The sequence below is a fragment of the Nicotiana sylvestris genome, chromosome 5, assembly GCF_000393655.2.
Source record: "Nicotiana sylvestris chromosome 5, ASM39365v2, whole genome shotgun sequence".
NCBI lineage: Eukaryota > Viridiplantae > Streptophyta > Magnoliopsida > Solanales > Solanaceae > Nicotiana > Nicotiana sylvestris.
In genome coordinates, this window is record NC_091061.1 from 152,009,153 (window position 1) to 152,027,088 (window position 17,936).

General features: G+C 40.1%; 1 protein-coding gene across 1 annotated transcript; it reads right to left on the reverse strand.

Moving 5' to 3' along the window:
* Window positions 1-15,357: 15,357 nt before the first annotated feature.
* On the reverse strand, window positions 15,358-16,296 carry LOC138869503 (uncharacterized). The gene has a single exon (XM_070147123.1). The coding sequence runs from the start codon at window positions 16,294-16,296 to the stop codon at window positions 15,358-15,360; it is 939 nt and encodes a 312-aa protein (XP_070003224.1).
* Between the last annotated feature and the right edge of the window lie 1,640 nt (window positions 16,297-17,936).

The window sequence follows — 17,936 nt, forward strand, 5'->3', positions numbered from 1 at the left end:
AAATATAATTGGTTAGAGGCACTAACCCAATGATTTGATATGACAATCCTCTCTCAAAATTGCCCACTCTCTGACCTAGGGTACAAATTATGATAAGATGAAGCAAAAACTCGAGTGACACAGCTGAAAACAAGCTGCACATGTCGCATTTGCGATCCAGGGTTCGCAAAATGCGAACCCTCGCAAAAGCGAAGAAAGCCTTCGCAATTGCGAAGAAGGAAGGGCTGTAAAAGGTCGCATTTGTGAACTTGGCATCACAATTGCAATGGAAATGTTCGCAATTGCGACCACACCAGAACCAACAGTTTTTTCCGACACAAAAAATGAGTATAACTTCCTCATACGATGTCCAAATTCAATGATTATTTTTGCTATTGCTCCATAATTACGATACTGATCTAATGGTTCAATAAAAACTAAATTTGGAGCTCATTTGCTTAATATGGTACCCTTTATTCCCAAAGAAACGACGTTGAAACATCAAATAGAGCACAATACAACCTGAAACATACCCGAGGCCCCCGAGACCACGTCCAATCACACATCTCAGTCCTATAATATAACACGGACCTGATCGAAGCCTCAAATCACATTAAAAAATGCTAAAACCATGAATCGCACTCTGATTCAAACTTAATGAACTTTAAAATTTCAAACTTCTACTTTCGATGTTTAAACCTATCAAATCACGTCCGATTGTCCTCAAATTTTGCACACAAGTTATATTCAAAATTATGGACCTACTCCAACTTCCAGAATCAGAATCCGACTCCGATATCAAAAAGTCCACTTCCGATCAAACTTCTCAAAAACCTTCAAATCTCCAATTTTAGCCAAATTACTCCAAAATGACCCACGGACCTCTGAATTCACTTCCGATCGCGATCCCAACACTAGAATCACCATACGGAGCTATTCCCAGACTCGGAATCCTAAACGGACATCGATAACACTGATATGCACTTCAACCCAAACTTATGAAACCTTTCAAAAATGCTAACTTCCACAAAATGGCCGAAACGTTCCCGGGTCTTCCAAAATCCGATCTGGACATACGCCCAAGTCCAAAATCATCATACGAAACTGATGGGACCTTAAAATCCCAATTTCGAGGTCGTTTACTCAAAAATCCAATCTTAGTCAATTTTTTCAACTTAAAGCTTCTGAAATGAGAATTCTCTCTCCAAATCAACTCCGAACTTCCCGGAATTCAATTCCGACCATGTGTACAAGTCATAATATCTGAAGTGAAGCTACTCAGGGCCTCAAACCGTTGAACGATGCGCTATATATCAAAATGACCGGTCGGGTCATTACAATAATAAAAGATTATCATTAAAGGTAGAATTGTAAGTTTAAACTAAATTGTTTCCAAATTTAGAAAGGGGCCATTCTTTTTCGTACAGACAAAAAAGAAAATATGTTAACATAAACTGGAAAGGATGGAGTTTTACATTAGCATAATACGTGAATTCAAAATGAAAGGACATCATCACAACTTAAACAAATGATCAGTTTTAGTCATGTTAAGTAGATAATTATGTATTGTAGTTTAAAGGTATCTAATGCGATGGTGTCTTACAAATACTTCTTTAAAGATGATGTTTTTTTGTGTTTGTTTCTTTCTAATGCTTTGGTTGCTGTGTCATAACCAGAATTCTTGTTGTGGATATTGATATCTCTCTTGAAAGTGCAACATATATTTATTTATGTATGAAAATATATAGTTGTAAATATAGTCCAATATTTACGATGTTTGTCCTTGTACTTTATTTATTATAACTACAAAACATAAACATACTGAAAATTATTTTCACACAAATTTAAAATGATATTCTTTAGTTGCGGAAGATGAAAGTTGAATTCGGGGATCAACACACTGAGAAGCACATTGACCGGTATCATAAGTTCATGTATAATGTTATTGTCACAAAATTTATATACCATATGTGTATTATTACATAATCTATTCAGTGGATCTAACTTTTCAGTAGCATGACAAACATATTTTTCTTAAAAATCAACCTATATGCAATGGAAAATCGATTTTAACTTAGTCTTATATATATATATATATATATATATATGTGTGTGTGTGTGTGTGTGTGTGTGTGTGTGGTGATACTAACATAAGTAAGGAATAGTGAACTTGACAATAAACATGTACGGTAAAAGGCCATTTGGTATTAAAGTATTTAAGTATTCTTCTTCGTAGTAATTGTTGGTATCATCTTCTATTGAGTCAAAACTGAAAAATATTTTGTTTTTACCATAAAACTTAGCAATCAACCGTTTATTTACTTGATCAACATATTCATTTCTGCTAGCTAAGATAGTTGTTTAATTTCTATCATGTAATTTGCACAAATTGCATTTTAATCAGACGATGGAAATATTTTCTTTATTAAATGCATCGCTATTACCATTGGGGTTGATAACCAAGCGTTCTAGAAGAACTAAATCATCTTTTATTGGATGCTCTTCTTTGTTTCCGACACGACGCAAGAAGTCACTGAATGTTGGATCTGTTCTTACTTTTATATTTCTTGTCATTTTAATATTTTTTATTTGGGGCCATAAGTATAATTTTCACAAGCTAGCTTTTACAGTTTCTGTTATCGTCAGTTTTTGAAACTACTTATAGTACTTGACAAAAATCACCTCCTAAACTATTATCACTTTTGATCTTCTTATAAATTTAGAACTATTGATATGATTTAATATATTTGTAATGGTTATTTCAGTTATTCAAAGAGGTATATCAAATTTAAAATGAGTTGTACGACCTCATATAAAATCGTTGATGGTACACCACTTGTTCTTATTGCTAATAATATCATGCCTCTTAATATGACATTTGCAAGTAATGCATGACATAGGAATATTATTTCAATTCTGCCGGAGGCATCTTGTCACGACCCAATTCATTACAGGTCGTGATGGCGCCCAATACCATTGTTAAGCAATCCAACCCAAAAATATTAGTGAACTCGCATTTTACTTTACCAAAACAATTCTAGCATTTTCTAAATTTGAATTTAAAACAAGTGATAATTAGCAACGTAAAATGATAATTATACAACCTAAAAGAATAGTCTACCGATGTGTGTGCCAAGACCTGGTGTAACAAGTATATGTGCGACTAGTAGAATATACAAAAGAATACGTCTACCCTACTGTCTGAAAAGGAAATGACATACAAAAACAAAAGAGTGACTCCATCATGCTAAAGGGAGCAGCTCACTGTGGAATCTCATCCAACTATCAAGAATGCGCACCAGACGGGTAACCAGATGCACCTGCCTCAGAACCTGTACAGTTAAGTACAGAAGTATAGTATGAGTATATAAACAATATGTATCCAGTATGTATCTAGTCTAACCTCGAAGAAGTAGTAACGAGGGGTCGACTTGATATCTACTAGGGTCAATAATATGATAATATGAGGTTCAATAGTTCAGTTCACAATGTACATAGATAGAACCAAGTTCAAATAAGAAATAATACTGAAAACCTTCTCATCAATTAATATGTCTAGGCATTTCCTTCTTTTAAAGCATGTAGTCTTTCAAAGAATAAATCATACAGATTATAAGAGGTCCCGGTTCCATTATCACACAATTTCCGCCGAGGACGTTCAGCCCGATCCAACATAAAAATAAATTGTGCACTGCCGAGGGTCGAACGGCCCAAACCATATATATATATATAATTACCAATCTGCCAAGGCGAACGACCCGCTCTCATGAGAGTAGTGGAAACAATCACCCCGCTCGCAGAATATACATGCGACACGGTTAAGTATAAATACAACTTAAATGCTTTTTTAATTCGTTTCATAATAATTATTTACTTGGAACCCTTGAAATCATAACCTTCTCAATGAGGTTTCAATCAATACAACTCCAAAATTTATAATCGTATAACATTACCCACAAAGCATGGTGTAAGCCTAAAACTACCCGGACATAACAAGAATAGTAGCCATGTACGGACTCTCGTCACTTCGTGCGTACGTGGCCCCCCACAATCAAATCACGTATTAATTAAGTTCACCTATGGGAAGATTTCCCTCTTACAAGGTTAGAAAAGAGACATACCTCGCTTCACAGCCTACTTTCCGGTCCAAGCTTAAGCCCAAACCCTCAATTTGGTGCCAAACACTCCAAAACTATCCAAATATCATAGAAACTAATCAATATAGGCTTAAAAGTTTATATCCCAACCATAAGGGTAATTCCCCAATCCAAATTACAAGATTCCTAAAATTCGACAACGGGCCCACGTGACTGGATCCCGGAAATTTTTGAAGAAAGTTGTTACCCATCACCTAAGGATGAAGAATATATGATTTTTACTCCATTCCATAACAAATTTCGTGGTTAAATCTTGTTTTTATCAAAACCCTAGGTTTTTACTCAAATCACATGATTATTACTAATTTTTGTGTGTTAATCTACCCAAAACCCAAGTATTAAACTCACATTAAGTAGAAATAACTTACCTCACAATGCTAGGTTGAATTCCTCTCTTTTAAAGCTCCCAAATCGCCCAAGTGTAGAAGTGAAATGAAATAAATGGCCTAAGTCCCATTTTTAAAAGCTGTGTCCAGGCCTCTGATGTTGCATTTGCGACAACAGGCTCGCAAATGCAAAGTCGCAATTGCGACAAAAAGTTCCCAAATGCGAACTGGGCCTTCCTCTGCCTTGATCGCAAATGCGATAGAGGGGTCGCAAATGCGGACCCTGCTGGGTTCGCAAATGCGAAGGGAACGTCGCAAATGCGATCACTGCCCCAACCAGGCTTCATCGCAAATGCGATGCTTACCTCGCAAATGCGGGTTCGCAAATGCGAACCATTTCCTCGCATTTGCGAGACCTGCAACCTTGCCCAGAAATACCAGAAAACTGGGGTGTTTTTCACCCCCAACCTATGCCCGAAACTCACCCGAGCCCTCGGGGCTCCACTCCGAATACTCACACAAGTCCAACAAAATTGTACAAACTTGCTCGAGAGATCAAATCGCCGAAATAACATCTAACACTAGGGATTCAACACCAAAACACATGAAATCCTTAAGAACATTTAAATTCCTATTTTTACAACTAGACGTCTGAATCACGTCAAATTAGTCCCGTTTCTCACCAAATTTCACAAACAAGACTTAAATGTTATATTAGACCTGTACCGAGCTCCAGAACCAACATACGGGCCTAATACAAACATGATCAAACATTATTCAATTTCTTTAAATCCTTAGAATTTTAGTTTAACAATTTTTAACAAAAATTCATTACTCGGGCTAGGGACCTCGGAATTCGATTCTGGACATATGCCCAGGTCCCATATTTTTCTACGAACCCTCCGGGACCGTCAAAATACAAGTGCGGGTCCGTTTACTAAAAATGTTGACCAAGGTAAAACTTAGTCTTTTAATCAAATCTTAGGAAATCAAGTGTGCCTATTTCAACCCAAACTATTCCAAATCCCAAACCAACCATCCCCGCAAGTCGTAAATCAGTTAAAGCAAGTGCAGGAAGTTTTATTTAGGGAGACGGGGTTCTAGAAAGCAAAACAACTAGTCGGGTCGTTACATTCTCCATCACTTAAACAAACGTTCGTCCTCGAACGGACATAGAAAAGTACCTGAGCTAGGAAAAAGATAGGGATATCTGCTCTGCATAACCTCCTTGGACTCTAGGTTGCCTCCTCGACTGGTTTGCCCCTCCACTGGACCTTTACCATGAAAATCCTCTTGGATCTCAACTAGCGGTCCTGCCTATCTATAATGGCAACTGGCTCCTCCTTATAACCTAGACTCTCATCCAGTTGAACAGTACTGAAGTCTAACACATCAGACAAGTCGGCGTGATACCTCCGAAGCATAGACATGGGAAAAAATGGGTGAACTCCCGATAGGCTGGGGGGTAAGGAAAGCTCATAAGCAACCTCCCCAACTCGCCTCAACACCTCAAATGGGCCAATAAACCTGGGGCTCAACTTGCCCTTCTTCCCGAATCTCATGATACCCTTCATCGACGAAAATTTCAAGCGGACCTTCTCGTCGACCATGAATGATACATCACGCGCATTCTGATCTGCATAACTCTTCTGTCTGGACTAAGCTGTGTGAAGTCTTTCCTGAATCAACTTTACCTTCTCTAAGGAATCTCTCACCAAATCTGTACCATACAACTTAGCCTCTCCGAGCTCAAACCACCCGATAGGAGAACGACATCGCCGACCGTATAAAGCCTCAAATGGGGCCATCTAGATGCTGGATTGGTAACTATTGTTGTAAGGCAAAGGCAAGAATTGATTCCATTGTCCTCCAAAGTCAATCACACACGCTCTAAGCATGTCCTCCGAAATCTAAACTGTTCGATCCGACTGTCCGTCGGTCTGAGGATGAAATGTTGTGCTGAGCTCCACACGGGTCCCCAACTCACTCTAAACGGCTCTCCAAAAATGGGAAGTGAACTAAGGGCCTCTATCTGATATGATGGTAATAGGCACACCGTGCAACCGGACTATCTCCCGAATGTCAATCTGAGCCAACCTCTCCGAAGTATAAGTAGTCACGACCGGAATAAAGTGTGCCTACTTGGTCAACCTGTCAACAATGACCCACACTGAATCAAACTTCCGCAAGGTCCGGGGCAACCCAACTACGAAATCCATAGTGATGCGCTCCCACTTCCACTCAGGTATAGGCATCTACTGAAGTAGGCCACCTGGCCTCTGGTGTTCATACTTAACCTGCTGGCAATTCAATCACCTAGCCACATACTCTACTACGTCTTTCTTCATTCGCCGCCACCACTAATATTTTCTCAAGTCACGATACATCTTCGTAGTACCCGGATAAATGGAATACCATGAACTGTGTGCCTCCTCTAGGATCCTCTCCCTCTGGCCATCAACATTAGGAACACATAGGAGACCATGGAGCCGCAGAACACCATCCTCGCCAATAGAAACCTCCTTGGCACTAACCTGTAGCACCATCTCTCTGAGAACTTCCAAATGTAGATCGTCGAACTGTCGGGCCTTGATATGCCCCAAAAATAAAGATTGAGCAATAATACACGCAAGGACCCAGGTGGGCTCTGAAATATCCAACCTCACAAGTCTGTTAGCCAAGGGCTGAATGTCCAAAACTAGTGGCCTCTCCTCTGCTGGAATGAATGCCAAGCTACCTATACTCTCTGCTTTCCTACTTAAGGCATCTGCGACCACATTTTCCTTGCCCGGATGATAAAGAATAGTGATGTCATAATCCTTCAGTAACTCAAGCAATCTATGCTGCCTCAAATTGAGATCCCTCTACTTGAACAAATGATGTAAACTGCAATGATCAGTATACAACTCACATGACACCCCATACAGATAATGCTTCCATATCTTAAGAGCATGAACAATCGTGGCTAACTCTAAATCATGCACATGATAATTTTTCTCATGAATCTTCAGCTGACGTGAAGCATATGCAATAACTCGCCCCTCCTATATCAATACACAACCCAAGCCAATGCGTGAAGCGTCGCAATACACAGTATACATCCAATACACAGTATACATCCCAGAACTTGAAGGAAATACTAGGACTTGTGCTGTAGTCAAAGCTATCTTGAGCTTCTGAAAGCTCGCCTCACAATCATCAGACCAACAAAAGAGAGCACCCTTCTGGGTCAATCTAGTCAGAGGTGATGCAATAGATGAAAAGCCCTACACAAATTGATGGTAATAACCTGCTAATCCCATGAAACTCCTGATCTCGCTCACTGAAGTAGGATATGGCCAACTCTAAACTGCCTCAATCTTCTTGGGATCCACCTTAATACCCTCTCCTGACACCATATGCCCCAAGAACGCCATTGACTCTAGCCAAAACTCACACTTGGAGAATTTAGCATATAGCTTCTGATCTCGCAAGGTCTGGAGCACTACTCTCAAATCCTGCTCGTGCTCCCCCAGGCTACGTGAGTATATCAAGATGTCGTCAATGAAGACGATAACAAAGGAATCAATATAAGGTCTGAACACCCTATTCATCAAGTCCATGAACGTTGTTGGGGCATTAGTCAAGGCAAAGGACATCACCGTAAACTCATAATGACCATATCTAGTACGGAAAGCAGTCTTCGAAACATCTGAGTCCCAAATATTCAACTGATGGTACCCTGATCTCAAGTCTATCTTAGAGAACACCCTAGCACCCTGCAACTGGTCGAACAAATCATCAATGCGTGGCAACGGGTACTTGTTCTTGATGGTATCCTTGTTCAACTGGCGATAATCAATGCACATCCGCATGGTTCCATCCTTCTTCTTTACAAACAACACTAGTGCACCCTAAGGTGACATACTTAGTCTAACAAACCCCTTTGCTAACAACTCCTCAGTTGCTCCTTCAACTCCTTCAACTCTTTTGGAGCCACACGCTACGGTGGAATAGATATAGGTTGTGTACCTAGAGCCAAATCAATACAAAAATAAATATCACGATCCGGTGGCATGCTAGGTAGGTCAGAAGGAAACACATCAGCGAACTCTCGGACTACTGGAACTGAATCAATCATCGAAGACTCTGCGGTGGTGTCCCGAACATAAGCTAGATAAGCCAAACAACCCTTCTCGACCATATGTAGAGCCTTCAGAAAAGAGATAACCCGACTAGATGTATTTATTGAGGAACCCCTCCACACTAGCCTTGGTAACTCTAGCATCGCTAATGTAACAGTCTTGGCATGGCAATCTAGGACGGCGTGATATGGGGATAACCAATTCATGCCTAGGATGACCTCAAAGTCGGTCATATCAAGCAACAGGAGATCTACTCTAATCTCGAAACCATAGAATGTGACAACACAGGACCAGTAGATCCGAACCACAACCACAGAATTGCCCACAAGAGTGGACACATAAATAAGAGTACCTAAGGACTAACGAGGAATATCGAGGAAATGAGCAAACAGAGATGACACATATGAATAGGTAGACCCTGGATTAAATAGCAATGAAGCACCCCTAACGCAAACGGAGATAATACCTGTGATAACGGCATCTGAGGCCAATGCATCTGGTCTGGCCGGAATGGCATAGAATATGGCTGGGGCATCGGTTGGCTGGCCTCCACCTGACTGAGCAGTAGCTAACTGGCCTCTCCCTGTCTGGCCTCCACCTCTAGGACGGCCCCTCTAGTCTGTCCCCCACCTCTGGGAGACTGGGCAACCGATGCTGTAATCATGGGCTGATAACCCTGTTGTACTGCCTTGCCTCAAAGTCTGGGACAAAATCTCTTCATGTGACCTGTATCCCCACACTCATAACAACCCCGCAATGCCATAGACTGTTGTTCTAAAGCCTGAGCCTGCAGACCCGAATACTACTAAAAGAACCGAATGGCTGGGGGCGATATGAACTCTCTAGCATAGCACTGAAGTAAGGCCTCACTACACCACCTAGAGGAGGTGGTGGTGGTGCTGAATATGGAGGCCTGTTGGGCTGACCCCTCCCGAAGTGACCTCTGCCCCTAGTTGGGGCACCTTTGACCTCTCCAGAAAACCGGGCCCTCTTGTCCTGCTGAATCTGCTCTCTACCCCTCTGGCGATAGCCCTCAAACTTGCAAGGAATCTCTACCACTAACTTATACTCAGTACCTATCTCCACTTCTCGAGCCATGCTAGCTCGAATACTAGGGTGTAACCCCGCAACAAATCTCCGCACTCTCTATGCATCCGTAAGGAGTATCATCAGTGCATGGCAAGACAACTCATAGAATCTTGCCTCATAATCGGTCACATACATCTAACCCTGCTCGAGCTGCTCGAACTGGCACTACAACTCTTCCCTTTAAGAGGGCGGGATATACCTGTCCAGGAAAAGTTGTGAACTGACCCCAAGTAATGGGAGGAGAACCCGCTGGCCTTCTAAGAACATAAGACTGCCACCATCTACGGGCCCTACCATCCAGTTGGAATGTAGTGAAGTCAACCCCATGAGACTCCAATATCCTCATGTTGTGTAGTCTGTCCTTGTACCTATCAATGAAGTCCTGATCATCCTTATGACGCTCACCTCCAAAGATGGGAGGGTGTAGCTTAGTCCATTGGTCCAGTAGCTTCTATAGATTGTCGTCCGCAGCCGGACCATGCTCGGGTACCACTGCAGCAACTGGCTGAGACCCATCGGCTGGTAGTGCACTCAGAGTCTGATACATTGCCGCTGCATGACCAGGAGCCTAGGCGGTAGAGGTCTATGCTCCCCCTCCTGCCTGAGATGTGGATGGGTCTGCTGGAAATAAACCAGCCTGAGTCATGGTGTCCATGAACCGCAACACACGGCCCATGACCTCCTTGAAAACCAGTGCTGTTATGAATTCTGTTGGGGTAGGCTCAGCTGCGGGCACCTCGCCCTACTCCTCTATGATAGGATCCCCTATAGGATCTACCTGTGGTACAACTAGGGAAGCTCTGGAACGCTCTTATCCCTTTCCTTAGGCCGGTGCCCTCCCCCAGCCTCAAGCAACAGGTGGAGTAGCTCCTCCCGGGTTTGGAACATTTGTCGTGCGTGTCCTCACCATATGTGAGAGAATAGGATAAGGTAATTTAGTATACCATCAACTGCACGATAGGAGATGAATAAAGAGTAGTTTTCCTAACACCCTATAGCCTCTCGAAGATAGATACAGACGTCTCCGTAACAATTCGCAAGACTCTATTAGGGTTGCCAATGACTTGTGAGACCTACGTGAACCTAGTGCTCTGATACCATATTATCACGACCCAATTTCATTACAAGTCGTGATGGCGCCCAACACCATTGTCAGGCAAGCCAACCCGAAATATTAGTGAACTCACATTTTACTTTACCAAAAGAATTCCAGCATTTTCTAAATTTGAATTTAAAACAAGTGATAATTAGCAACGTAAAATGATAATTATACAACCCAAAAGAATAGTCTACCAATTTGTGTGCCAAGACCTATTGTCACAAGTATATGGGCATCTAGTAGAATATACAAAAGAATACGTCTACCCTATTGTCTGAAGAGGAATAGACGGACAAAAACAAAAGAGAGACTCCATCATGCTGCTGAATGACATAGGAAGGGAGCAGCTCACTATGGAATCTCGGCCAACTATCAAGAATGTGCACCAGAAAGGTAACCAGATGCACCTGCCTCAGAATACAATTATGTAGAGAAGCGTAATATGAGTACATAAATAATATGTACCCAGTAAGTATCTAGTCTAACCTCGAAGAAGTAGTGACGAGGGGTCGACTTGACACCTACTAGGGTCAATAATATGATAATATGAGGTTCAATAGATCAGTTCACAATGTACATAGATAGAAGCAAGTTCAAATAAGAAATAATACTGAAAACCTTCTCATCAATTAATGCGTCTAGACATTTCCTTCTTTTAAAGTATGTAGTCTTTCAAACAATAAATCATACAGATTATAAGAAGTCTCGATTCCATTATCACACAATTTCCGCCTAGGACGTTCAGCTCGATCCAACATAAAAATAAACTGTGCATTGCCGAGGGTCGAACAGCCCGAGCCATATATATATATATATACACACACAATTACCAATCTGCTGAGGCGAACGGCCTGCTCCCATGAGAGTAGTGGAAACAATCACCCCGCTCGCGGTTTATACTTGCGATGCGGTTAAGTATAAATACAACTTAAATGCTTCTTTAATTCGTTTCAAATAATTATTTACTTGGAACCCTTGAAATCATAACATTCTCAACGAGGTTTCAATCAATGGAACTCCATATTTTATAATCGTATAACATTACACACAAAGCATGGTGTAAGCCTAGAACTATCCGGACATAACAGGAATAGTAGCCACGTACGGACTCTCGTCACTTCGTGTGTACGTGGCCCCCCACAATGAAATCGCGTATTAATTAAGTTCACCTATAGGAATATTTCCCTCTTACAAGGTTAGAAAAGAGACTTATCTCGCTTCACGGCCTACTTTCCGATCCAAGCTTAACCCCAAACCCTCAAATTTGGTGCCAAACACTCCAACTATCCAAATAGCAGAAAAACTAATCAATATAGGCTTAAAAGTTCATATCCCAACCATTAGGGTGATTCCCCAATCCAAATTACAAGATTCGTAAAATTCGACCCCGGACCCATGTGCCCGGATCCCGAAAATATTTGAAGAAAGTTGTTACTCATAGCCTAAGGATCAAGAATATATGATTTTTACTGCATTCCATAACAAATTTCATGGTTAAATCTTGTTTTTATCAAAACCCTAGGTTTTTACTCAAATCTCATGATTTTCACTAATTTTTGTGTGTTAATCTACCCAAAACCCAAGTATTAAACTCACATTAAGTAGAAATAACTTACCTCATAATGCTAGGTTGAAATCCCCTCTTTGAGAGCTCCCAAATCGCCCAAGTGTAGAAGTGAAATGAAATAAATGGCCTAAGTCATGTTTATTAAAGTTGTGTCCAGGCCTCTGATGTCGCATTTGCGACACCAGGCTCGCAAATGCGAAGTCACAATTGTGACAAAACATTCGCAAATGCGAACTGGGCCTTCCTCTGCCTTGATCGCAAATGCGATAGAGGGGTCGCAAATGTGTACCCTGCTGGGGTCGCAGATGCAAAGGTAACGTCGCAAATATGACCACTGCCCCAGCCAGGCTTCATCGCAAATGCGATGTTTACCTCGCAAATACGGGTTCGCAAATGCGAACAATTTCCTCGCATTTGCGAGACCTGCAACCTTGCCCAGAAATACCAGAAAACTGGGGTGTTTTTCACCCCCAACCTTTGCCTGAAACTCACCCGAGCCCTCGGGGCTCCACTCCAAATACTCACACAAGTCCAACAACATTGTATAAACTTGATCGAGCGATCAAATCGCCGAAATAACATCTAAAACTACGGCTTCAACACCAAAACACATGAAATCCTGAAGAACATTCATATTCCTATTTTTACAACCGGACATCTGAATCACGTTAAATCACTCCCGTTTATCACCAAATTTCACAGACAAGACTTAAATGTTATATTGGACCTGTACCGGGCTCCGAAACCAACATATAGGCCGGATACCAACATGATCAAACATTATTTAATTTCTTTAAATCCTTAGAATTTCAGAACAATTTTTAACAAAAATTTATTACTCGGGCTAGGGACCTCGGAATTCGATTCCGGGCATACACCTAGATTCCATATTTTTCTACGAACCCTCTGGGACCGTCAAAACACAAGTCAGGGTCCGTTTACTAAAAATGTTGAAAAAAGTCAAACTTAGCCTTTTAAGCAAATCTTAGGGAATCAAGTGTGCCTTTTTCAACCCAAACTCTTCCAAATCCTGAACCAGTCATCCCTGCAAGTTGTAAATCAGTTAAAGCGAGTGGGGAAGTCTTATTTAGGGGGACGGGATTCTAGAAAACAAAAGGACCAATCGGGTTGTTACACATCTACAAAGGATAATCCCGTTATACTAGAGTCGACTTTTTATAATATAGTCCTAAAAAGTTATTCTTGTTAAAGATTTAGCTTTGATTGTGCTACCTCAAATACTTGTATGGCCTTCTTAATATTACACTAATCTTTTTTACTTTGTGATCTAATTTTTTTAATCTCTAACACTCTTTTTATGGAATAAATTTATGTACCCTAAGATTTTTTTAACTTGAAAAATAATTTTACTCATATGATGAAATTAAAAAAATAATTTATTTGGATTCTCTTGCTAAATAATTAATTGAAAGATTTGATTATTTAGTTTTAATATAAAAAATTAATTTATTTTTGGTTGATTCAGATTCTTAATATTAGTTCATTTCATTGTGAGCACGTAATTTTTGCCCTATATGAATTATTCTAACAAATTCAAAACAAAATAATTTCCTTCAATGTTTGTAATTTTATTGTATTTTGTGGCATTTTCTGTTAATTATTTGCATTTCTCTGTGCACGTTTATTTTATTTAATTCATGAAAATACAAAATATCACGCACTGCATTTAGGATTTAATATTATATTTTTTTAGATTAATTAGTAAATTAGTTTGTATTATAAAAAATGAAAATCACAAAAATAGTTCATTTTGCATTTTAACTTTTTAATTTTGAATGGTATAGCTTTTCTTTAAATTTAGGATTTAATTAATTATTGTAAATACCACGATGAGTGATTAATCTATTTTTTTTTTTGGCATTCCGCTAGGCATGCGCCTAGGGCTAGATTTTATATATATAAAAATAAGAAATACAAATGTCTTGATGTCCTACGAAATGTAAAGCATAAACTTTGTAAAATACTTGTACCCTATTATCAAAATTGAGTAGATCACTCAAAAATGATATCACAAGTATTACTAATCATTGTATCAAAAATTAGCCCATAAATTGCATCCCTGAGGTCGCACATGCTGTAATCCATCTTTTCTCGAATTGTGCAGATCAAGTGCATGCTCAAATGTCCAAAGCATTCTTGTCTAGCATGTTTTACATTTCTAACATACATTTCCATGAGAGGCGTGCTTTCCTCCAAAGAAAGCACTGGCAAGCTGCTTTGGTTTTGAAAAATGCCAGCATCCATGTGTGCCTCGTGTTTCCTTCCATAGGCAAGCTCCAAAACGCATGCTTGTAACAAAGAATTAAAAATTGGACAATAGCACTTAGAAGCTGAAGCGTGCATTGTGTTAAAATACCCATGATGCATCGTGTAATGTATTAAACATTGAAGCCCATGCACTATCATTTCTCGAATTGTGCAACCGTATTACATGCTCAAATATCAAAAGCACTCCTGTCCAGCATGCATTAACTTCCAGCGTGCATTTCCATGTGAAAGCATGCGTTCCTTCATGTTGGTATTTTACTCCCCAAATCGCAAGCCCCAGCTGCTTTGGTTGTGACAGCTGCCACCATCCATTTGTGTATCAAGTTTTTCTGAAACAAGCAACTACACGCGTGTGCTTGTTCTTCCGTTCCTGCATTCCTTTTGACTCGATTGCGCTGCCCAGACTAAGAGACAGGCTTCACGCTTTCCACATTAAACCATGTGCGCACTTTCTCGAAATCACTACAGCTCTCAATGCTAATTAGGCGGATGTTTGCATTGTCCCATGTTCCAGTCATAAAACAATTAAAGACCTGCATTTCGTACAAATTCCCTAGCGTGCTGGTACAAACTCCAAAAGATTTGTTATCTGTTACTGTGCATAACTTCACGTTCCCATCTTGTTTATTGATGTGTTTTTGTTTTTTAGCAAATGTTATCTCGAAAGTTGCAGCATTGAGTGCCATAAGCATGTGGCACCTCCTGCTCTTCCTTTTCTATTTGCTTCTTATCTCCTGTCCACCTTCACCCTTATACTTGGACATTGCAGCTTATCTTCATTAACCAACCTTCTTCCCTGTGCATCTAGATGCCAGAATTGTTGGCATTCTATTTCTCCATGATCTAAAGCATAATTAGCCAAGTGATCTGCCAGCTTGTTGCCCTCCCTATGAATATGAGTAACTGTGTAATTGCCCCCATTCATTAGTTGCATCATTTCCTCTACCTGCTCAGATATGATCCATGGTGGTTTCCAGATCCTATCCATAATTTTTTTTAATAACATTGAGTCAGTTTGAAGCCATACATGAGAGTATTGTTGAAATCTACAAAACCTTAGTGCTTCTACCATGGCCTTCGCTTCAGCTACTGTGTTTGTTGTCTCCTCAATCTCCCTCCCTACTGACTTGACTATGTCTCCATTTTCATTTCTAATACAAAAACCTATTGAGCTCCTACCTGGATTTCCCCTCGATGCACCATCCGTATTAACTTTTAGCCATCCTGCACTTGGAAATTCCCACATGATTTTGGTGACCTTAAGTTTAGGAGTGAAATTTTCCATCATAGCTAATAGATCTTGCCATTTGTGAGGTACCATGTCCATCCCAGGCTTTCTCACTTTCACCAATGCCTGGAGATTTGATGAAACTTGATAAATCACCCTGCTAGTTGTCACAGCATCACTATACTTCATACTATTTCTTTTTTTCCAAAGTTCCCATACTACACATGAGGGGAGTGCTTGCATTACTGGTTTGAGCCTTAAGCACACATTTGCAGTCCAACATTTTGTGATTGCTTGGTGCAATGTAAGTCCCTCCAAAGCTATTCCTGCTCTCGATAGAAAATACTTCGAAGTTGACTTTGCAGTTTCTGATTTAAAAAACAAGTGCTGAAGAGATTCCCCGTCAGGCTCTACACAACACCAACATTTTGATGTCATGCAGTAGCCTACCCTTTTCAAGAAATCATCTAAAGGTAACTTTGCTTTCCACACTTTCCACATAAAAATGCTATTTTAAAAGGCATTCCCTTTACCCAAATCATCCTATAAGCTGTTCTTGGTTCGTCTCTTCTTCTCGTATAATCCCATGCTGACTTAACACTGAAATATCCTCTTGTTTCCAGCATCCAAAAAGGCATGTCAAGAATCTGCTGAGGTGAAGGTGGTTTGATTTTCTCCAGAATGTGTACTACTAAGTCTTCAGGAAGAATTTCAAATAGTCTGTCCACATCCCACTCACCATCTAAGGTAACCCCATGTACATTTTGTACTATTTCATCAATGTCAAAGTCTTGAGGAACCAAAAAATATAGTGCCCCAAGACCTGTCCAGTTTTCAAACCAAAAAAGTGAGGATCCCCTTTTTGTTTGCCAAAAGATTTGATGTTCAATCAGATCTCTGCATTCCAACATTTTTATCCAAATGTAGACCCCCTTTTCCATGGAACAACTACTGAATTCATTTTCTTACAGTATTTCTGACATACGAAAGAGCTCCATAGGCTTGGTTTTGTTCTAAAATTCCACCACAACTTGCTGAATAATGCCTTTGCTACATCGTACAGTGACCTGAAACCTATTCCTCCTTCCTCAACTGGCATGCATAAGATACTCCATGAAGCCCAATTCCTACTAGTTCCTCCTACAGAGCTGCTCCAGAAAAACTGAGCAAACAATTTGTGCAACCTATTTATCACATAATTTGGAGGGTTTACAGCTGATAGTAGATGCATAGGCATGCTTTGCAGTACATGGGATATGAGAACTGCCCTGCCCCCTACTAATAATAATTTGCCCTGCCAAGATTGCAGTTTGTCCATTACCTTAGTAATTAAGGGCTGATAGTATTCTAGCTTTCTCCTTGCATAAAATATAGGACAACCTAGATATATGATAGGAAAATCATTCCTATGAATGTTTGTGATCCTTTCCACATTGTTGACCACTTCCATATGTGTTAAATGATGCAGGTACACAGCTGATTTGGTTTTGTTAACAAGCTGCCCGGATGCAGCTTCATATGCATTCATCACTTGCATAATCAACATTAGAGATGTTTCATCTGAGGATGAGAAAATAATCATGTCATCTACATACGCCAAATGATTGATCTTTGGACTCCACTTTGGCATCCCAAATCCACAAAAATACAGGTTAGTATATAGTGCATTGAGACCCCTAGATAATGCTTCTGCTACCAAGATAAACAAAGTTGGTGATATAGGATCACCTTGTTTTACTCCCCTTGAGGACTTAAAGAAACCATGATCTTGACCATTGATTAGAATAGAATACAAATTGTTTGAAACTAATCCAAAGACAATATCTATCAACCTTTCTGTGAATCCTATCTTTCTTAGTACCTTTGTTAGGAATAGACAAGATAATCTATCATAAGCTTTGGTCATATCTAGCTTAAGGATGAAGTTAGGTCCAGCCTTAGTTCTAAGCCTAATGTCAGTCACTATCTCCTGAGTTAGAAGGATGTTTTCTACTATATTCCTGCCCTTAACAAAACCTGATTGTTCCTCCTATATCAGACTTGGGAGAAATTTCACTAGCCTTTCATGTACGACCCTC

What these genes read in the sequence shown, in the direction of transcription:
- LOC138869503 (XM_070147123.1), bottom strand. Translation starts at nt 16,296, where the DNA reads ATGACATCAAAATGTTGGTGTTGTGTAGAGCCTGACGGGGAATCTCTT.